At 50.0% G+C, this 22,671-nt stretch overlaps 1 protein-coding gene across 1 annotated transcript in view; it reads left to right on the top strand.

Moving 5' to 3' along the window:
• The first annotated feature begins 563 nt into the window (after nt 1–563).
• The window catches only part of LOC146817941 (potassium/sodium hyperpolarization-activated cyclic nucleotide-gated channel 1-like), a 1,926,818-nt gene continuing 1,904,710 nt past the window's right edge, over nt 564–22,671 (top strand). Inside the window, exon 1 of the mRNA XM_085609718.1 lies at nt 564–1,051. Within this exon, the coding sequence (XP_085465844.1) occupies nt 564–1,051 (488 nt within the window). The remainder of the gene's footprint in view (nt 1,052–22,671) is intronic.

The following is a 22,671-nucleotide window of genomic DNA, read 5'->3' on the forward strand; positions in this document are numbered from 1 at the left end:
CCCACCCCACCCCCCCAAAACAAAATTTCTGGGTCCCCTCAAGGGAATCCATTAAACCTGGAAACCTTTAAAATCCCTATGCTGTTGAAGAAAAGGGTGCAAATTTGGTGCTGATATCTTTTGTGGACAAATAGTTACAGGGGCCCAAGCGCGAACTACTCCAAAAAAATTGGACTTGTTCTGTCTGCACTATCGGTGTGATTGCTCTTTTTGCCCTCTGACTATAATGAATTTTAATTCTGAGCCTTCTTCCACTTTAATCCACTATTTTAACTTCGATTAATTCTACTCGTTGGCTTATACTGCCTATATATTTCACTACGTTTTCAATTACTCTTTGTTATAAAGAGCATACACTCGCTCGCCTCTATTGGTAACCAACCGTTTTTGCTGCTGCGCAACGACCCTTTCCTGAACATTCTTTGGATCCCCAACGGTTGCGGTTAAACAGTTTTCCGTTTGTGGAACGCACCAATCCCACGCTCTAACGGAAGGAAGTTAAGTGTTGTTCACTAGAGGTGCCGTCTGAAGCTGGTGTCGACACCTGTCCCAGGAATCCCGCCATGAGAAAAGCACCAAAGGACACGAGAGAGGGAGGCAGGGTCGCCGGGCATGTAGCTTTTGTTGCTGGCACCTCAGACTCTATGGACACGGGATTCCCTTGGGGAACAGAATACACTGGAGACAATGGAGGCTCTACACAAACTCGAGGCACAGAACCGCGCGTGGAAACAACACTTCCCGGTGACAAAAAACCTGCGGGCACATTCCGGGCGAAACACAGGTTCATATCCAAAAGGAGGCGAATGTCTCGGATCCTGGACGCGCCGTGGTTCAGGCGCACAATGACAGCCCCCGACCCGCAGGAGCTGGAGCAAGAGTCGCGCTTGATGGAGGCTCTGGGCTTCTGGCACATTCCGCCGAGAGTTTTCCTGCCAGTGGTGGGGAAGGCCACGCTAGCCTTGTACCGTAGCCGTGGGGCCATCTATCGTGAGAGGTGGCGTATTATAGAGGCCGGCAAGTTCCTCATCCACCCGTACTCTTCTTTCAGGTAGATTTCCGAGGGGCGGGTGCAGCTTCTTCCCAACTAGGAGCGGGAGAAAAGTAAGAAGAGTCGCTATTGACAGGCTCTAGTGCAGGAAGTGGCTGTGAAATAGCATACACACGCTACATATGTGATTACAAGAACGATTGTCAATGTTTCAATTACATATTTACTATTTTAAAGAGTATTTGCACAGAACCATTACTTTAATTGTGAGTAAACAGTTCAAGGTTCAGGAATAAGGATTTTTTGGGCTTTAAACCTAAAACTTACTGCAGATGCGATCACATCTTTTGTGCTTGATCATGACAAATAAAACGTTAAGGCTGGTATGATAAGCTATTCGCTTACCAGACTTAATAGCATTGTTGCTCGTGCTCACAGTGTTGAATTCTGCTACAACACCGGTGCCTCATTTGACTTCTCTTCTTTAGTTCTAAAATCTATAGCAGCCAATAAATAAACAGGAAATTAGCATCCATCATGGATGCTTGTTTAACATGTAAATCTACAGACTTTAGACAGATTAGTCTCCAGTCCTTAAAACCTCATAAAGATCTCACAAATCAAATTCAGAACTGTTAATGAACTCACTAAGGCTGCATGCTACCCCTTTATTGCTGCTGTAGAAGAAATGAGTATTTTCACTTGTAAAGTTTACATTTATATTAACTATTGTGCACATACTTAAAATGTTTACTTCCCTATGGGTAGTTTTAGCATATTGTGCATGATTTGTAATTTCTTTTTGTATGCACCAGCCGAGTGAAGCAGTTCCGATCCATGACACAGTTTTGTATTTCCAGAGCGGCTGGGATTGTGGCACATGGATATTCCTCGAAACAAAGTACAGTTTGTAGATTTATTGAGTCAGGCTAATGATGGTACGGGAGTATCTCCTGTTAATTTAGCATCCTCTTCTGTTTCGATGGGGAGTGGGAGATAGGTGAAGCGATTCTGGATGCCATGGGTAACCCATATTTTAACTCTGATATGATTTCAGTTCTGAGGTCTGGAGATTTAACACCATCTATTTCCATCGTGGAGTTCAAGATTTACAGGATTTATTTTACATTTTCAAATGGAGAAATGTAACTGGAAAAAAATGCATTAAAAAATAACCTAGATTCATCTTGTTCAACACATTAGCTACTACACCAGAAGCTGATCCAGCTATGGCTTTTTTAGTGTAAAAAAAGGGAAGGACGCTACGAAGGGGAAATTTTTTTTTGCTAGCAATCGTGCCAAGAATTTTCAATTCTATTAAGGACTCGGAGGTGAGGATTACGCTTTCTCGTTCTTTACTGATTTTTAACAGCAGCAATGAAAAATGGTTTCAAATACAATAAACTACATTTTCCCCAATGCTTAGTAGTACCACCAGTTACCATAGAGACTGCCCCTGTATAAAGCACACTTCAACATGAGCACCACATTTTTTTTGCTTTAAACGAGCAACGTCCATGATTGGTATTTCACTCTTCCTTTTTTAGGTGAATCTCTTTGGTGCTTGTCTGAATTCAAAGATTCTAAGGTTCTTTAGATGGCGGCAGTAGATGTTTTTTTCATAATTTGTTTCATTTTTGAGGTTATTCTTTTTGCCCATTTGAAATGAATCTCAGAAAAAATTTCTATGTCGGGAGGGATAAGGTAAACGTAAACTCCAATTCTGATTATTCAGGTGTGGTACCCGCAGCTTCTGAAGCCCTCTGTAGACTTTCTGAGGCTCTTACTGTCTTTTCCCCTTTGGGGCCCTTTGTCAGATCATAAGGACCAGAGACTAGTGTAGGAAAGTAGGATCTGCTTCTCATGGTTACCCCCACTTTTTGTTAAATGTGATACTGTTTTTGACTAGTCTGTCTGGGATCCTGCTAATCAGGACCCCAGTCTATCTGCTTTCTCCCTAAAATGTTATGTCATGTACTTAGCTACACTCCAGATTGAATACTGGGGTACCCTTGTCAGTCCCTAGTATATGGTACCCATGTACCCAGGGCATAGGTACCCCAGAGGCCTCCCATGCGCTGAAGCATGTATTATGCTACCCCTGAGAGGCCATGCAAAATGGAACTACAGGTCTGCCATTGCAGCCTGTGTAAGTTGGTGCATTCACCACTTACTTAAGATATAGGTGTACTATATCTAAGGGTCACTACACCTAAAACCTATAAGTCACCCCTATAGCAGACCTTAACAATTCTGAAGGCAGGGTGCTTGGTTCTAAGTGAGAGGGTGCCACTACATGATCAGGACTCCCCTGCAGCCTACGGAGTCCATTTTCCCAGGTTGTTAGTGAAGCAGCCATTTACAACATATAGCGTGGCATTATGCGACCGCATGATGACCAACTCTAAAATTGCTTAAATTAACCCTATCGTGTTTGGTATCAAACATTGTGGAATCATACCACCACACCGGTATGATTCCACCCCTCAGAAGCGAGCTTCGTTCGGTCCCTGGTGTTCCTGGTACCAGCCTTCTAGTCCCTGGCAGCCCAAAATGGTTGCTGCTGACCAGAGACACATTTGTGCCCTCCTGCTGCTGAGCCAACCTTGAGCAGGGGAAGGCAGAACAATAGGCTGTTATATGGCCCTTAAGGCCATTGTCGACATTGCTAAGTTCGCATGAGCTTTGCTGCCATGATGCTGCTTTTGTGCACATTACTACATGACTTTGTTTTTGCAAGACTCTGTTTATGCCTTTCACATGAGAACTGTCTGCCTTTCACGTTCTCTGCTGAGTTCCTGGAGTTTAGTCTGAACACGTTGTGCAAGGTCCATAAACAATGCCCCTTGTTATTCTTTTCTGGTCAGACCCTGGCACCTAGACATAACATGCTAAACACAGCTGGAGACTTGTGCTTTGATATTATGGCGATGCATGTTGTTTAACACACACTCGGAGAGAGCCCTTTCCATGGAGAAGAGCTATGCTGTTCCAGTGATGTAAACCTTACATCCAGGCTTTAAGGTATGGGGTCTGCTGACAAAGCCCAGAGATGATCTTTTTTTTATTTTTTTTTGCTTTTAGATAGTTTTATTAATTTGATTATCTGCTTTAAAAATTTGTATGAACGAATAGATATTTTGTTCATTAGGGTGACTAGGTAGGTCCAGATGGGCTGTTTACTGTAGTAAGAGCCCTTTCTACACAGTTTTACATTTTCGTTAGTGACACCCCACATTCCCGTCCCCGAACCTTTCCCATCAGTCTGAATCAGAGATATCATCATCCTGCACTGGCGGCGGGTCGCATATTCCTCCTCTAAATTTCTTCCATGCCCCCCATACCTTTACCCATTTGCTGGGGCATCCCCGCCTGATGAATGCTGTTCGCTCCGCCAGCATGGCTGCATCCATGTCTCTTCCCCATGCGGAAAGCGTCGGCGCCCTCACCGCCCCCCACCTTTGGGCTATATTACGCTTAGCTGTCGCCATCCCCAATGTGGCCCAGGTCTGAGCCTGGCGGCTGAGGTCATTAGGTTCCCACACGTTTAACAAGCAGCGCCTAGGCTCTGGCAACAATGACACCCCCCCGATTGCGACATCGTCCGCATCACCCGCCTCCAGTAGTCTTGAATTATGGGACAATCCCAGATGGTGTGGAAGAAGGTACCCTCCTCCCCGCAGCCGTGCAAGCAGAAGGGGTCAGGCGCTCTGCCCATTTTATGTAGCGTGTATCTGGTGTAGTATGAGCGGTGCAGAATCCGAAGCTGTACCAGCCGTAGCCTCGAGGGTATACCCACCTCACGCGGCGAAGCCAGCTCCTCCCGCCATTCCGGATCATCAAACTCGCCTACATCACCGGCCCATTTCTCCCGCAGGGGTCCCATTGGGTCTGGCAGGTTGGCTACAAGCTTGCGGTATGTGAAGGACGTGGCCCTCCTTGGCATATAATCCGTCAGCAACCTGTCCTCCAGGGGAGATGCCTCATGAACCTCCTCACCGGGTGCCAACTTTGATAACAGGGCATGTTTGACCTGCATATACCGAAACCATTCCGAGGACGCTAGTTCGTATTGTTGTTGCAGGCGTGTGAATGGGACCACTGCACCTTTCTGCCACATGTCGCCTACCACCGAGATCCCGATGCTGTCCCAGCCGTCAAAGCCCTTACTGTTCCTGAGCCGCCCCAACCGCTTTGTGTCCCAGAGAGGCGTGAGCTGGGTCAGAACCCCCTGCCATCCCAGCTTGGCCTGAGCTGCGTGCCAGATGGCTACGGTCTGCCTCAGAGGGCCAATTAACTCCGGGGCCAGTCTACCGTCATATAAGGGCGACAACATACCCCTTGTGCCCAATATGTCCCTCTCCGCCTTAAATGCTGGGTCAGACTGTGGCGCATGGAGCCTTTAGCTGTGCCGCCCAGTAGTAAAGTTGGATGTTGGGGAGAGCAATCCCCCCGTCGTACCAACCGCGGACTAGTTTCAACTGCGCAATTCGTGCCGACCCATTACCCCAGAGGAGGCTAGTGACCTGTGCTGTAATTGCACAAAAGTAAGCCGGTGGCACCTGATACGGCGTATTTTCCAGCACATATAAAAACCGAGGCAGAGCCATCATTTTGAGGAGCGCTGCCCTCCCCAACAGGGTTAGCGGCAGCGCTCCCCAGTGACGTACATCCCGTCTGAGGTGGTCCATAGGGGGCTGCAAATTCCGCCGGAAAAATTCCGCCTGATCCGCCGAGACATATATGCCTAAGTATTTAAACGACCCTTCCGTCGTCCGGAACGGGCAATCCGTGGGTAGCCGTGGTGGAGGGCCATTTAATACTTACAAGACCGACTTGGACCAGTTTATCGTGTATCCTGACGCTCTGCCGCAGACCTCGCAGATGTTGAGTAGTGCTAAAATAGAGCGTCTAGGGGAGGACAGGTACAGCAACACGTCATCCGCGTACAGGGAAACGCGGTCCTCCCAGCCGTCAGACCATTTAAGGCCCGTATCATGGGCTCCCAGCGTATCCAAGCTGCGAGCGGCTCCAGCGCCAGGGCGAAAAGTAGTGGCGATAAGGGACAACCCTGACGCGTACCACGCGTCAAGGGGAAATCCTCTGACATATGTCCGTTGGCCGTAACGTGGGCCAGTGGTTTGGTGTAAAGAAGTCGGATCCAGGCACAAAATTTGGGCCCAAAGCCTAGGTGTATCAGTACTGCAAACAGAAAGGGCCATTCAACCATGTCGAATGCCATTCGCGCATCCAGTGAGAGGAGCACCGCCGGTTCCCGCAAACCGTCCGCTCGAGCCAACACCCCGTGCAACCGCCTCAAATTATGGGATGTACTTCTGCCGGGCATGAAGCCAGACTGATCTGGATGCACGATTTCCGACAGGTGCGGTGTCAGCCTGGTTGCCAGCAATTTGGCGAGGATCTTAGCCTCCGCAATAAGCAGTGATATGGGGCGATAGGAGTTACATTTATCAGCTGGTTTGCCCAATTTCGGTATTACCACTATGGTGGCCGTGCGCTGATCAGGCGGGAGTTCGCCCTTCTGTAAACTGTCATTGAACATACTCAGCAAATGTGGGGCAAGCGTCCCAGCCGCCCTCTTGTAGAGGTCAACCGGTATGCCATTGGGCCCTAACGCTTTACCGGATTGCAACGCGCCGATTGCCGCCTGAATCTCCTCTACCGTGGGCTCGGCTTCCAAGGTGTCCTTGGCCTTGGGGGAGAGCCTGGGCATGTCGAGGTCTCTGACATATGTCAGCGCCTCCTCCACTGTCATGGAAGAAGCGGAAGAATAGACCGCCTGAAAGTGTTGTGCCAGGACTCGTACTATTTCACGCTGGTCAGTCGTCATCTCTCCCTCATCAGTGCAAAGCTGCGCAATCCACCTAGCCCCTCTATCACGTCTATCAAGCCACGCTAGCAGCTTTCCAGTTTTATCGCCGACGTCGTAAATTTTGTGCCTCGTGGCTTCAAAGTGCTGCCTGGTGCGCTCCGTGAGGTGCTCCTTGTACCGTGCCTGCGCTACTCGCAGGCTGTGGGAGGCCTCGGGAGTTGGGTCCTGGGCCTGGTGAACCTCCGCCACGAGTAGCTCAAGCTCCAAAGACTGCACCTCTAAGTGCATTTGGCGCTTGTGAGCCGCAATGGAGGCCATAGCCTGCCCCCGAAGGACTGTTTTATATGCCTCCCAAAGGACAATTGGGGAGTCAACAGAGGCAGCATTCTCCTGAAAGTAAAGGCTCGTCGCCTTTGCGATTGATTTGTGGACAGCAGGGAGCTGGAGATAGCCGGGATGGATCGGGTAGATGCGGCGTCTCGACATGTGGCAGTGCGTGTATTGTAGGAGTATCGGGGAGTGATCCGATATGCCTCTGGGTCTGATTTCTATACTGTCTACGTTCTTGAGACTGCTTGCAGAACCCAGGAAGTAGTCTATCCGAGTTAAACTATTGTGTACCCCCGAGTGGTATGCGAACTGTTGCGCTGTTGGGTGATATAGCCGCCATAAATCCGTGAGCCCTAGTGCTTCAATAAAGCTCCCGAGGCGGGATACGTCCGCGCCACCCGCCCGTACAGGGCATCGATCAAGTAGGTCGTTTAGAACAGCATTGAAGTCACCACCCAGTATTAACTCCCCCTCCAGCAGATCCAGCAGAAACGCGCTGAGCGCCGTGGCATGCAGTGCAGGCGGAATATAAACAGAGACTATATTCAGAGGCCGCCCCTCCCACTGGGTGACGATCGCTGCAAACTGCCCCGAACCATCAGTTTTAACTTTGTGTACTATTAAAGGGAACTGTTGTCGCACCATTATGCCCACCCACCGAGACCCTGAGGAGAATTCGGAATGCGCTAGCATCTTGTACCCCCATCTATCCATCGCTCTACTAGTAGTACCAGTAAGGTGAGTCTCCTGCAGCAAAACCATCGCCGGGGAGCACCTCTTAATGCCATGCAGGACCAGACCTCGTTTGATTTTATCTCCCAAGCCCCGCACATTCCACGTGAGCAGAGAGAGAGGCTGCACCGGAGTCAGATTGTTCCTAGCTGGCATCCCATGCATTATGTCAGTCATTGCAGTGGCTGGTGCAGAAGGTAACAAGCGCTACGGATATGCCGGTGTAGGTCGTGTGTGATATATGTAGTGCATGTACTGCGTGTACTAAATGTCAATGTCCCCATGAACAGAAACTTTAGAAAAGAATATTGAAACCACCCCTGTCCCCCCAACCCCCTCCCTGCCTCCCTGCCATACGGACCTTGAACTGCCCGCCACCCCAACTCAGCAGAGTGCTCAAAACCCAAATCCCGAACATTACTTGCGTGCAAAGGAGCGGGAGGTCCAAGGAAGACCAAAAACATCCCCTGTCCCAAGGTCCAATTGTCCGTGCAATACAGGAAGATTAAATAGGCCACTCCAGCCCGATAGTCCTCCAAGTTAGCTACACACCCCTAGTCCAGGATAGGCGCCAGTCAGAGCTCTATCCGGCCGCTCCCTCCGGCCGTTCCGTCTCTTCCGCCCTGCGGTCTTGATCAGCGAGGTCCTCCGACCCCCAGGCCATCGTCTTCGTCCGTCCGAGCGCCCAGCACTCCTCACCTGCTGCCATCCCTCGAGCCAGTTATGCGCTTCCTCTGGTGTCTCGAAGAACCGCGTCTTCCCATCCGCCACCACGCGTAGCCGCGCCGGGAAGAGCATAGAGTAGGGCAGCTCACAGGCTCTCAGTTTCTTCTTGACCTCCAGGAAGCTCCTCCGCTGTGCCGACACCGTCGCCGTGTAGTCTGGAAAAAAGGATACCGTTGAATTCTGGATACGGAGGGGCGGCGCCACTCGAGCCGTCTGAAGAATGGCATCCCTATCGCGGAAGTTGAAGATGCGAGCCAGGACCGGCCTGGGGGGCGCCCCGACCCTCGGCCTGCCACCAGGTATTCGATGGGCGCGTTCAACCGAGAAAAAGGTTGAGAGTCCCCTGGGCTGCAGCTTGGTTTTTATCAGGTCTTCCACATATAGATCCATGGCGGGGTGACCCTCAGTTTCGGGAATTCCCGTAATGCGCACGTTATTGCGGCGGGAGCGCCCCTCCTGATCGTCCAACTTTGTCGCCATGCGCTTGTTCTCTGCCTCCAGTTGCGACACTTTTTGAAGTAGATAGGTGGTATCTTTTGACAGGGTAGATGTCACTTTCTCCACGTCTGTAACCCTGGCCGACATTTTCTGAAAATCCGCTCTGAGGAGGGACACATCTGTAGAGATTGACCCCACAGTAGTTTGCACTTTAGTCAGGGCAGCCATAATGTCCTCCAGTGTCACCTTAGGCGTCACAGCTTCCACCGCCACCTTGTCGGTGCGCCCGTTGCGATCCGGCATGGGGGAAGGGTCCTTATTGTACGCAAATTTGTCCAGCTTACTCTGCTGGTTCGCCCGATTTCCTTTTCCACTCATTGTCGCATAGGTAGGTGCAGTTAAAGGCGACCCTTGTGCACCGTGTGCCAGGTAATGGAGCAGGGGGCCCCGGCGAAGCGCAGCCGCTCCCAGGCCAGTGAAAAATTGCCCGCAGTCACAGCCCACTGCAGTCAGCTCCGTTCCCCGGCAGGACTCCGATCAACAGGCACACGCCCCCAACCAGCGAAGGGCTACAGCACCGATCGCGCTGCAGCCCGCAGCGCACCTTGCAGGACTTGCCCAAGGGGAGCAGCGCAGGAGGCCCCGGAAACCACCGTCCGGCGGTACCATCAGTCGTGTCTTGTGTTCCTCCAGATATCTCCGTGGCAGTGTGGTAAGTCAGGCCTCCCCCGAAGCGTGCCTCGGACTCCTCTCACAGCTCGCGGTGTCAGGCGGGGGAGGATGTCCACCGCAGGACCCGTCTCCGTCTCTGTTGCGGGGCCGTCCCCCGATGCGCCGCCTCAGCGCCGTGTCCCCCCTGCCTTGTCGTCGCTGTGGCCCTGCAGGAGTGGCCAGATCAGGGCGCGGATGTCCCGCGCGACCGCCAGGCCCCCAGCAAAGCGCCAGTTCCTTCCGAGCACCGCTCGGGCGGGTCCGGATCCTCCGCACCACAACTGGGCCACCTCACGAAATCCAGGCCCCGGTCGTGGCCGCCGACCCAGGCCGCGACTGCTAAGGCGGCGCCGATCGTGTTACGGGCCACGGGGAGACCTGAAACTTGGATCAGGCGGAGTCGCTTCCTCTCGCCTTTCAGCCTGCGGACCCTGGGCACAGATTCTGTCACGGATTAGTGGACGGATGAGAGGGGAGTCGGCCTCACCCTCGGAGCTCCTTCAAGCTTCGGCCATCTTGCCTGGCAGCTAGCCACGCCCCCCCAGAGATCTTCTTTTATATAATAAACTTCTTCCAATCAAGGGGAGGGTGGTTAGGCCTTATAGTCCTTTTTCCACTGTCTTTATATAATGACTTCCCCCTTCGTACTCTATGGAATTGTAACAATGCTAATTGTTTTGAGTTTATGTATTTTGCTGCTGGTAGTGGCTCGTATACTACATTATAGAGCACGTCAGTTAAAATAAATACTTTGAACTATACAGTGACTCTGCCCATTGTTATTGTCGACAAGTACGGGTGAGCAATCAAAAGATTATGTCTTGCTTCCGCGATTCCTGAGAGAGTCGGGAGTGTGGTGTTCTGGGTTCTCTAATCATTTGTAGCTTTGTGAGTTTGGAGTAGAACGAATGAGACACTATAGCTAGTCGGTTTAGTGATTTTGGGTACTAAGGTGATAGGTTGGTACACCCCTATACACCGAGGTCCTGTTTTCTTGTGCATAGTTCTGTGTAGGTGCAGAATCCCCGCAACATGGCGCTGCCAACGTTTGGGCTGGTTCTTATCTGCGAGACTCTTGAGTAGTGCTTGTGCTTGTCCACAAAACCCTCACTTCTGTTTCCGGAGACAGCTGTGTCGGTGTAACCTCCTATATTGATGTTTTATAGTTTCTTTCAAGCGTGACGTTTTAAAAGGTTCCTTCTCTTTATTCTTATCCTGGTATTGCACTGCCACGCTTTAGGTTGTTGTTCTTTGTTATTCATATTTCCTGAAAAGAACTGGAAAAATAAGAAACAGGGGCAGCAACAGCAGAAGCAGGGTTCACGTGCTGGTTCACCGACACCTGAGTCTTCTGAACGTACTTATTTCTTGTGCGATCGCGCGAAAATGAAGACTCCTGATAGATTTCAGGTCCCTGTTCAGTGCTCTCCTCGTTCTTTACAGGACACATTGGACTCTCACGTCAGTGGTGGGGAGTGCCAGGATCGTGACAAAGGTCCAACTAATCAACAGGGACAAGATCAACCTCGACAATTTGACGTTAAGGCCAAACAAGAGGACCTGCCTCGTTTCCGACCCCCGTATGAGAAGAAGAACGTTGACGCTTTAACAGCGAGATATACCCAGGGGCGGCTGGTGACATTTGAAAGTGGTGAGGCGTAAAATGATTGGCATACTGCACTGTAGCGGGCGAGCGTAGCTAGCAAGCCCGAACAACCTAAGGAGGGTTCAGGAGGGTTTTTCCCCTGAGAAAAGTTTGAAAAAAGAGAGGAAAAATGGTGCATTTTCAAGCAAATTTGAGAAAGCAAGAATGTTAATAAAGCAATTGTGAAAGTGCAGTTATTACATTAATAAAGAGATGTAATATAACATAGGTAGCTGCTTATTCAGTATAACCACAGAGCTTCATAAGAGACTTCGAGATACAAGGCATTGCTGAGTAATATCAAAGGAAGCATTTTTTTATGAGCCACAGTGCTGTACCAAGACTCCAAGATGCAATATGGAAAGAAGAAAAACATGAAAAAGGATCAAGGTGCTGAAAAATAGCCTTGAACATAAGCTTCCCAGCTCAGGACATGAGCTCAGCAGCACCCACATGTTTAACGGGTAACTGCCTGGCCCAGGGAACTGGAAACCAAACACTGGGGAGTATTACATGTTTAACACGCCAGAAATCAGCTCCCCACCTTTAGTCTTCATGCTGAACAAATCAAACATTCACCCCCAGTCACAGATCTCGGTTAAATTCATTTTTTTGCATGCCAGAACGTTTATGATCTGGAACAGGCCACTTGAAAAAAACAGATCAATTTCACAAAACATAATACATCCCTTGCACCTGCCTTACAGGTTAAACATATGGCTCACTATTCATCATTGCATATCTAAAAACCAGCCTGAAAAAACACAATGACAAGGCAAAATTACAAATTATACGGAGAAAAAAGCTAAATCTTGCTTATAATAGGTGCACATGACAACAGTAATCGCCATATCGGTTGCTGATGCCTGCTCTAGAAAGTAGACTAGGTTCACTAAGTGTGACTGGGTGCCAAAGAGATCAAAGAAATTAGCAAAATCCACAAAAAGGATTTCCATACAGGTAAAACAGCTGAATAAAAGTACAAAGAAAACATGGAAGCAATAAGAAGGTCACCAAACACCCCAAATCATCTGCAAAAAAGACCAATACAACAGGTGCCCAATAAAGCCTTTCAAATGTATTGAAGTGAAGGAAGTGTCCGATTTGCAGTGAACTATTATTCTAATACCAGGGGCAGCATCAGAAAAAGCATGGCTGAGACATGAGGATGTTGTATTTTGGAAGGGCCAGTCTTGGTTCTGGTGACTATGGCCACCTGCCAGATTTGAAACCTATTCAACAGGCTAATGTATAACAAGTACTTGTAAGTTAGGCAGCAATGTTCAAACAAAATGCAGGAGTGCAGTTGGTAATATTGTAAATTAAAATCAACATGAGTGGTGAGAGAGAATTTCAGCATGCTTGAGATAAGGCAGGCAAAGCATGAATCCATCCATAGAGACTAACAAACTTTTTTTTGCCAAAGCCATTCATAGAGTCAAACTAGCATTTTTAAATCTTTCACCTTTGCCAAGTCAGCCACTAAATCATATGGGACAATTATCAGCAAATTTCCTCCGACAGGCCCCACGCCTGTTGAGGTAATGCAGCTGACAAACTTTGATGCGCCATGCCCGCGCACATTATGTTCACGTAGTGTGTACATCTGGGTACCCTTTACGGCGATGCAGCAACAGCCAATCATTTATTCCACTCTAATTAGCACACAAATAGGCTCTCTTCCTGCAAATGAAAGAAGTATAGACTCTCTCCCAGCAAATCAAAGAAGTGCAGGCTCGCTTCATGCAAATCAAGGAAGTACAGACTCTCTCCCTGCAAATCGAAGAAGTGCAGGCTCGCTCCATGCAAATGAAACAAGTGCAGGCTCTCTCACTGCAAATGAAAGAAGTGCAGGCTATATCTTGTCAAAGGAAAGCAGTGCAGGTACTCAGTTCCTGACTGTGCCTCACAGTTGTCCACCACTGAGCACATGCAGCACAGGAAAGCTTACCGTGCTGTCTTCTTCCACAACAATGAGTACATGCATCATACCTCGTCCTTTAACAATATAGATATTTAAGAAAGGCTATGGTCAGCTTAATTCTCGTTTTTATTGGCTGATGGGAGGAGTAGAAGACAAAGTTTCCTCTGTCACGGTGACCTGTGCTTCAATTTCCCCGCCAACCTAACCTGGCAGTACTGCTGTTAAAGCAGATTTGGAGCTAAACACAAAACAAATATATTTCCCAATTCCTTACATTTATATGTTGTAGATAAGACCATACAAGGTACAAGTGAATCCCTAGACCTCGATGTTTGACGAACTCGCTAGAAAAACACCCTTCCGTAAATAACTTTTGTTTCAGGCCAGGTATCCATGTAGAATGCTTCCACCGCCCCTTCCCACTTGTTTTATTTGAAAACCCCTCTACCCCCACGCCACCATTGCTCTCCAGCACTTACCTAACTGTACATCCCATTGAGCTTGCTTCTTATGATATAGACACCAGTCCAGAAGGTCTGAGTTTTGTCATTTAAAGCAACCCTTTGGGTTAAAGTTTTCCCAGACTCAAACCGTCCCAATGCATTGTACATTTCATGACAAACTGCAGCTAAGCGTCTAAGATCACACAATTTGTCAAATCTCGAATCACAAACCCCTAAGCCCGTTGCTGCCCGTGTTTCTATTACAGGAAATGCATGGCGACAGTAATTTTTAGGGGACCATTTTAAAGTTTCCTTGTGTATTAGAAGATTCTATTTTGGCACAGAAAAATGTGTCCATCATTAACTGTAAAATCCTTTTCCCTAGATGTGCCATGCAGCGAATAGCAGGCACCACAGTGCGGAATTGGATGGAACAACGCAATACTCAGTTGTTCTTGCCATGCAAAGACGGGTAATAAATAAATGCGTAAATTCATAATTAACCAGTAGCACTGAAACATTGTGCTACCTCTTCCAACAATCCCCCTCAGACCGCCTCGCAGCCCTGTGCTAAATTGATTACCAGTAGCCCTGTGGCCTAGTTTATTCTGTTTAGACCTCATGGAAAACGACACTCAGCGGCACACGTCAGATTAGAGCAGTTCTGGTGTATTAGTTTTTTTTTACATGACAAAAAGCCCGGCAACACCAACCTTCGTCATTGGAAAAACTGGTATCTGCAGTGCCTACAAAGACAATAAACCATAACATTAAACGCTATTTAAACACAAGTTATTATTTTTCAGCTGAACTGTCACGAAGCATCAAGTCTGCTCAAACTTTCTGATGGCTTCATCGTAAAAACAGTACAAAAGGGGGTGGTGATGGACGGAGCATCAGAACCAATCAAACACTCACACCCAGTCAAGAGATCTGGGTTTAATCCATCACCGTTCTTTAGCCCACTTTGCCACCCCAGTTCAGACATGGCCATATGCAAATCAGTCTGACCCTGTGCCTCATGGGAACAGTCCAGCCCGAACTACCAAGCCATGCCTTCCCTGGACCGGAAACAAGCTTCCTAGGACCGGTTTCTGGCATTTCAGCCGTCTTCAGCCAGGCTTGCTTGAATCCAGTATCAAAGTGAGCAAGGGACTCAACGTCTGAGCATACCCTGCAAAATCTTATGGCGAACAAAGCGGTACAAAAGGGGGTGGTGATGAACGGAGCATCAGAACCAATCAAACACTCACACCCAGTCAAGAGATCTGGGTTTAATCCATCACCGTTCTTTAGCCCACTTTGCCACCCCAGTTCAGACATGGCCATATGCAAATCAGTCTGACCCTGTGCCTCATGGGAACAGTCCAGCCCGAACTGCCAAGCCATGCCTTCCCTGGACCGGAAACAAGCTTCCTAGGACCGGTTTCTGGCATTTCAGCCGTCTTCAGCCAGGCTTGCTTGAATCCAGTGGCAAAGTGAGCAAGGGACTCAACGTCTGAGCATACCCTGCCAACTTATGGCGAACAAAGCGGTACAAAAGGAGGTGGTGATGGACGGAGCATCAGAACCAATCAAACACTCACACCCAGTCAAGAGATCCGGGTTTAATCCATCACCGTTCTTTAGCTTACTCTGCCACCCCAGTTCAGACATGGCCATATGCAAATCAGTCTGACCCTGTGCCTCATGGGAACAGTCCAGCCCGAACTACCAAGCCATGCCTTCCCTGGACCGGAAACAAGCTTCCTAGGACCGGTTTCTGGCATTTCAGCCGTCTTCAGCCAGGCTTGCTTGAATCCAGTGGCAAAGTGAGCAAGGGACTCACGTCTGAGCCTACCCTGCCAACATATGGCGAACAAAGCAAAACCAAAGGAAATGATGGACGGAGTGTTGAACATTGCAAGCACTCACCCCCAGTCAACTGATCTCGGTTTAATCCACCACCGTTCTTTAGCCCACTCTGCCATATGTTGGCAGGGTATGCTCAGACGTGAGTCCCTTGCTCACTTTGCCACTGGATTCAAGCAAGCCTGGCTGAAGACGGCTGAAATGCCAGAAACCGGTCCTAGGAAGCTTGTTTCCGGTCCAGGGAAGGCATGGCTTGGCAGTTCGGGCTGGACTGTTCCCATGAGGCACAGGGTCAGACTGATTTGCATATGGCCATGTCTGAACTGGGGTGGCAAAGTGGGCTAAAGAACGGTGATGGATCAAACCCAGATCTCTTGACTGGGTGTGAGTGTTTGATTGGTTCTGATGCTCCGTCCATCACCACCCCCTTTTGTACCGCTTTGTTCGCCATAAGTTGGCAGGGTATGCTCAGACGTTGAGTCCCTTGCTCACTTTGCCACTGGATTCAAGCAAGCCTGGCTGAAGACGGCTGAAATGCCAGAAACCGGTCCTAGGAAGCTTGTTTCCGGTCCAGGGAAGGCATGGCTTGGCAGTTCGGGCTGGACTGTTCCCATGAGGCACAGGGTCAGGCTGATTTGCATATGGCCATGTCTGAACTGGGGTGGCAGAGTGGGCTAAAGAACGGTGATGGATCAAACCCAGATCTCTTGACTGGGTGTGAGTGTTTGATTGGTTCTGATGCGCCGTCCATCACCACCCCCTTTTGTACCGCTTTGTTCGCCATAAGTTGGCAGGGTATGCTCAGACGTGAGTCCCTTGCTCACTTTGCCACTGGATTCAAGCAAGCCTGGCTGAAGACGGCTGAGATGCCAGAAACCGGTCCTAGGAAGCTTGTTTCCGGTCCAGGGAAGGCATGGCTTGGCAGTTCGGGCTGGACTGTTCCCATGAGGCACAGGGTCAGACTGATTTGCATATGGCCATGTCTGAACTGGGGTGGCAGAGTGGGCTAAAGAACGGTGATGGATCAAACCCGGATCTGTTGACTGGGTGTGAGTGTTTGATTGGTTCTGATGCTCCGTCCATCACCACCCCCTTTTGTACTGCTTTGTTCGCCATAAGTTGGCAGGGTATGCTCAGACGTGAGTCCCTTGCTCACTTTGCCACTGGATTCAAGCAAGCCTGGCTGAAGACGGCTGAAATGCCAGAAACCGGTCCTAGGAAGCTTGTTTCCGGTCCAGGGAAGGCATGGCTTGGCAGTTCGGGCTGGACTGTTCCCATGAGGCACAGGGTCAGACTGATTTGCACATGGCCATGTCTGAACTGGGGTGGCAGAGTGGGCTAAAGAACGGTGATGGATCAAACCCGGATCTGTTGACTGGGTGTGAGTGTTTGATTGGTTCTGATGCTCCGTCCATCACCACCCCCATTTGTACTGCTTTGTTCGCCATAAGTTGGCAGGGTATGCTCAGACGTGAGTCCCTTGCTCACTTTGCCACTGGATTCAAGCAAGCCTGGCTGAAGACGGCTGAAATGCCAGAAACCGGTCCTAGGAAGCTTGTTTCCGGTCCAGGGAAGGCATGGCTTGGCAGTTCGGGCTGGACTGTTCCCATGAGGCACAGGGTCAGACTGATTTGCATATGGCCATGTCTGAACTGGGGTGGCAGAGTGGGCTAAAGAACGGTGATGGATCAAACCCGGATCTGTTGACTGGGTGTGAGTGTTTGATTGGTTCTGATGCTCCGTCCATCACCACCCCCTTTTGTACTGCTTTGTTCGCCATAAGTTGGCAGGGTATGCTCAGGCGTGAGTCCCTTGCTCACTTTGCCACTGGATTCAAGCAAGCCTGGCTGAAGACGGCTGAAATGCCAGAAACCGGTCCTAGGAAGCTTGTTTCCGGTCCAGGGAAGGCATGGCTTGGCAGTTCGGGCTGGACTGTTCCCATGAGGCACAGGGTCAGACTGATTTGCACATGGCCATGTCTGAACTGGGGTGGCAGAGTGGGCTAAAGAACGGTGATGGATCAAACCCGGATCTGTTGACTGGGTGTGAGTGTTTGATTGGTTCTGATGCTCCGTCCATCACCACCCCCTTTTGTACTGCTTTGTTCGCCATAAGTTGGCAGGGTATGCTCAGACGTGAGTCCCTTGCTCACTTTGCCACTGGATTCAAGCAAGCCTGGCTGAAGACGGCTGAAATGCCAGAAACCGGTCCTAGAAAGCTTGTTTCCGGTCCAGGGAAGGCATGGCTTGGCAGTTCGGGCTGGACTGTTCCCATGAGGCACAGGGTCAGACTGATTTGCACATGGCCATGTCTGAACTGGGGTGGCAGAGTGGGCTAAAGAACGGTGATGGATCAAACCCGGATCTGTTGACTGGGTGTGAGTGTTTGATTGGTTCTGATGCTCCGTCCATCACCACCCCCATTTGTACTGCTTTGTTCGCCATAAGTTGGCAGGGTATGCTCAGACGTGAGTCCCTTGCTCACTTTGCCACTGGATTCAAGCAAGCCTGGCTGAAGACGGCTGAAATGCCAGAAACCGGTCCTAGGAAGCTTGTTTCCGGTCCAGGGAAGGCATGGCTTGGCAGTTCGGGCTGGACTGTTCCCATGAGGCACAGGGTCAGACTGATTTGCATATGGCCATGTCTGAACTGGGGTGGCAGAGTGGGCTAAAGAACGGTGATGGATCAAACCCGGATCTGTTGACTGGGTGTGAGTGTTTGATTGGTTCTGATGCTCCGTCCATCACCACCCCCTTTTGTACTGCTTTGTTCGCCATAAGTTGGCAGGGTATGCTCAGGCGTGAGTCCCTTGCTCACTTTGCCACTGGATTCAAGCAAGCCTGGCTGAAGACGGCTGAAATGCCAGAAACCGGTCCTAGGAAGCTTGTTTCCGGTCCAGGGAAGGCATGGCTTGGCAGTTCGGGCTGGACTGTTCCCATGAGGCACAGGGTCAGACTGATTTGCACATGGCCATGTCTGAACTGGGGTGGCAGAGTGGGCTAAAGAACGGTGATGGATCAAACCCGGATCTGTTGACTGGGTGTGAGTGTTTGATTGGTTCTGATGCTCCGTCCATCACCACCCCCTTTTGTACTGCTTTGTTCGCCATAAGTTGGCAGGGTATGCTCAGACGTGAGTCCCTTGCTCACTTTGCCACTGGATTCAAGCAAGCCTGGCTGAAGACGGCTGAAATGCCAGAAACCGGTCCTAGGAAGCTTGTTTCCGGTCCAGGGAAGGCATGGCTTGGCAGTTCGGGCTGGACTGTTCCCATGAGGCACAGGGTCAGACTGATTTGCATATGGCCATGTCTGAACTGGGGTGGCAGAGTGGGCTAAAGAACGGTGATGGATCAAACCCGGATCTGTTGACTGGGTGTGAGTGTTTGATTGGTTCTGATGCTCCGTCCATCACCACCCCCTTTTGTACTGCTTTGTTCACCATAAGTTGGCAGGGTATGCTCAGACGTGAGTCCCTTGCTCACTTTGCCACTGGATTCAAGCAAGCCTGGCTGAAGACGGCTGAAATGCCAGAAACCGGTCCTAGGAAGCTTGTTTCCGGTCCAGGGAAGGCATGACTTGGCAGTTTGGGCTGGACTGTTCCTATGAGGCACAGGGTCAGACTGATTTGCATATGGCCATGTCTGAACTGGGGTGGCAGAGTGGGCTAAAGAACGGTGATGGATCAAACCCGGATCTGTTGACTGGGTGTGAGTGTTTGATTGGTTCTGATGCTCCGTCCATCACCACCCCCTTTTGTACTGCTTTGTTCGCCATAAGTTGGCAGGGTATGCTCAGACGTGAGTCCCTTGCTCACTTTGCCACTGGATTCAAGCAAGCCTGGCTGAAGACGGCTGAAATGCCAGAAACCGGTCCTAGGAAGCTTGTTTCCGGTCCAGGGAAGGCATGGCTTGGCAGTTCGGGCTGGACTGTTCCCATGAGGCACAGGGTCAGACTGATTTGCATATGGCCATGTCTGAACTGGGGTGGCAGAGTGGGCTAAAGAACGGTGATGGATCAAACCTGGATCTGTTGACTGGGTGTAGGTGTTTGATTGGTTCTGATGCTCCGTCCATCACCACCCCCTTTTGTACTGCTTTGTTCGCCATAAATTGGCAGGGTATGCTCAGACGTGAGTCCCTTGCTCACTTTGCCACTGGATTCAAGCAAGCCTGGCTGAAGACGGCTGAAATGCCAGAAACCGGTCCTAGAAAGCTTGTTTCCGGTCCAGGGAAGGCATGGCTTGGCAGTTCGGGCTGGACTGTTCCCATGAGGCACAGGGTCAGACTGATTTGCATATGGCCATGTCTGAACTGGGGTGGCAGAGTGGGCTAAAGAACGGTGATGGATCAAACCCGGATCTGTTGACTGGGTGTGAGTGTTTGATTGGTTCTGATGCTCCGTCCATCACCACCCCCTTTTGTACTGCTTTGTTCGCCATAAGTTGGCAGGGTATGCTCAGACGTGAGTCCCTTGCTCACTTTGCCACTGGATTCAAGCAAGCCTGGCTGAAGACGGCTGAAATGCCAGAAACCGGTCCTAGGAAGCTTGTTTCCGGTCCAGGGAAGGCATGGCTTGGCAACTCGGGCTGGACTGTTCCCATGAGGCACAGGGTCAGACTGATTTGCATATGGCCATGTCTGAACTGGGGTGGCAGAGTGGGCTAAAGAACGGTGATGGATCAAACCCGGATCTGTTGACTGGGTGTGACTGTTTGATTGGTTCTGATGCTCCGTCCATCACCACCCCCTTTTGTACTTCATCGTAAAAACAGGCAAAGAAACCTGTGCTTTTCCTATCACCAACAACCATGCAGCACTGGTCTGTCCTGTTAAAAGTAGGACTACATTCCTGTCTTACCTGTAAGAAAATGAACTTTTTCCCATTACAAGCAGTACTGTTACTTACAGCCCAGCAACGTTTTCAGCAGCACGGCAACCCTCTCGAGCACGGACTTCTTTTTATCAGTGACATAACGCAAAATGACGGGGTTCCTCTGAAGTATGTGGTTAGAGACTCCCTCCGGACGGTACGTCACAGCTCTCTATATACTTTACACTGAATGAGATCCCCTGTCGAGGCATTCAAGGGGGCCACTGTTTAATAATCTGGGAGTTCATCCCACCTCTTGGGGGAGAGGATGTGGCGTAAGGGGCAGTGTTGCCGACTTTGGAGCTAGGGAACCCTGCAGGTTCGAGTCTCGGCGTGGGCTCGACATCCTGTGATTCAGGGCAAATGACTTAATCTCCCCGTGCCTAGATAAACGAATGGGCCCTTGTGCAACAAAATGGTGATCATGTAAAGGGCTAATACCTTCGTGTCGAGTTCGCGCTATATAAAACTGCAAGCAAGACCGCTTCCTCCATGCAGGAGGACGTGCCAGACCCACGAGTCAGATTTGGGGCTCTTCCAATGACTCAGGGATGCATTCCCCATATGTGTATTATCCCACGGAATATTTTATGACAGACCCCAGGGCTACAAGTGTATAGGAGGCGGGGGCGGTATGACACGCAGTTGTCTGTATGCACAGCCCTGGGGCTGTTCAGGTCAGGAGGGGGCCTGAGGTGGATTAGCCTGCAGGGGGTATACATGGGGCGGCCAGGAATTTGTGGGGCGGCAATGGACGTGTCTTGCTAATGACTGCTCTATCTTGTGGTTCGTGGGATGGAAAATAAACAGTATTCCCCCTTTTTGTGCAGGAGCGCGCGCTCAGCCCGCGAACTCCACGGTTGAGGCACAGCTACCAGTCCTTGCAAGTTTGACTTGTGTAATGTCACAGCAGTAAGCAACAGCTCTTCCCTCTTCGCCACTCCACTTCCCCACTGCCTCCTACTTGCCGGATGGTTCCCATCAACAACCCTTATTGTTTTATTAGCGGGCTTTATTAGGCTCCAGTCAAGTCCTTTGGCAGTGCTCATAAAAATGTGGAGGCTTCACTGAGTCCACAGTATCCAACGACACACATAGAAGTAAAGTCACTCTGGAACTGCTTTTCAAGAAAGCTTGATGTATACTTAACTGCGCTCTCGCTGTTTGCTAGCCTCACGTGTTGTGTTCCTTGGAGGAAACTAACTGTGTAGCAGCCTACAGCTTCAGAAAAGAAAGATTTGCAATGCGCTTTCTACGGCCTACCAAATTATCAGCTTTACCGCCTGCAGGCAGTAAAAAATACTGTTATCTTCCTGGTTATTGGTGTCTGAAAATGTGATTCAATGTCAGAACTAAAGGCTCAGTTGCAACCATTTTATGCATTACTGCAAACTCTAGCAGCAAAACAGTAAACACACATTTCAAACATGGAAAAAAACTGTTTCTGCAGTAAAATACTTTAAATGCCTATCCTTGCTACCCCTAGCCCTTGGTGGGTGTGACTACACGTGAGTACTTATAATGACTATATTGTCGGTCTGGCTGGCGCAGGCTTACTGCCTGGTCTCGACTCTCGAGTCTCGACCCGTGTGTTTGTGTGAGAGGAAAAGTCTAAGATTCTTAATTTTTAAACAGATCACTGGTCAGTCAGATCGATGGAGATCTCTCAAGCAACGTCGATGATCAGAACAAATCATGGAGATCAACAATGAAGGTGTAGTACGTCCGTCGTCACACTCAGTCACCACGACGAGCAGCCAGTGTAGTACAGTACAGTACACTGCCATGAGGTGTGTGTGGTGCGGAGACGACGGACTGCAGACAGTGCGCACCTCACTAACGATGAAATGGCCAATCACTGTTCACATAAGCCACAGTAATTGGCCATACCTTGCGGCAGTGCCACCGCCCATGCGCGGCACCCAATGCTTTGTTTGCCTGCAGGCTGCACGGTGTCTCAGCCAATCCAGAGACGCTGCATGAAGCAACCCTCGGCCTCTCGGGTCCCCCTTCCTCACTCTCCTTCTCAGCATAGTAGTGGCGGGCTGACAGTGCGCATGTTCGGGCTGGTCATAAAAATGACCAGCCCAAACTCAAACATGCGCACTACGTGCCGCTGTCAGTGACAGTCTGACTATCACTCAAATCATAGAGTGCTGCCGCTGCCCCGCTTCCGGCCC

This window comes from Triturus cristatus, chromosome 6, assembly GCF_964204655.1.
Source record: "Triturus cristatus chromosome 6, aTriCri1.1, whole genome shotgun sequence".
Classification (NCBI taxonomy): domain Eukaryota; kingdom Metazoa; phylum Chordata; class Amphibia; order Caudata; family Salamandridae; genus Triturus; species Triturus cristatus.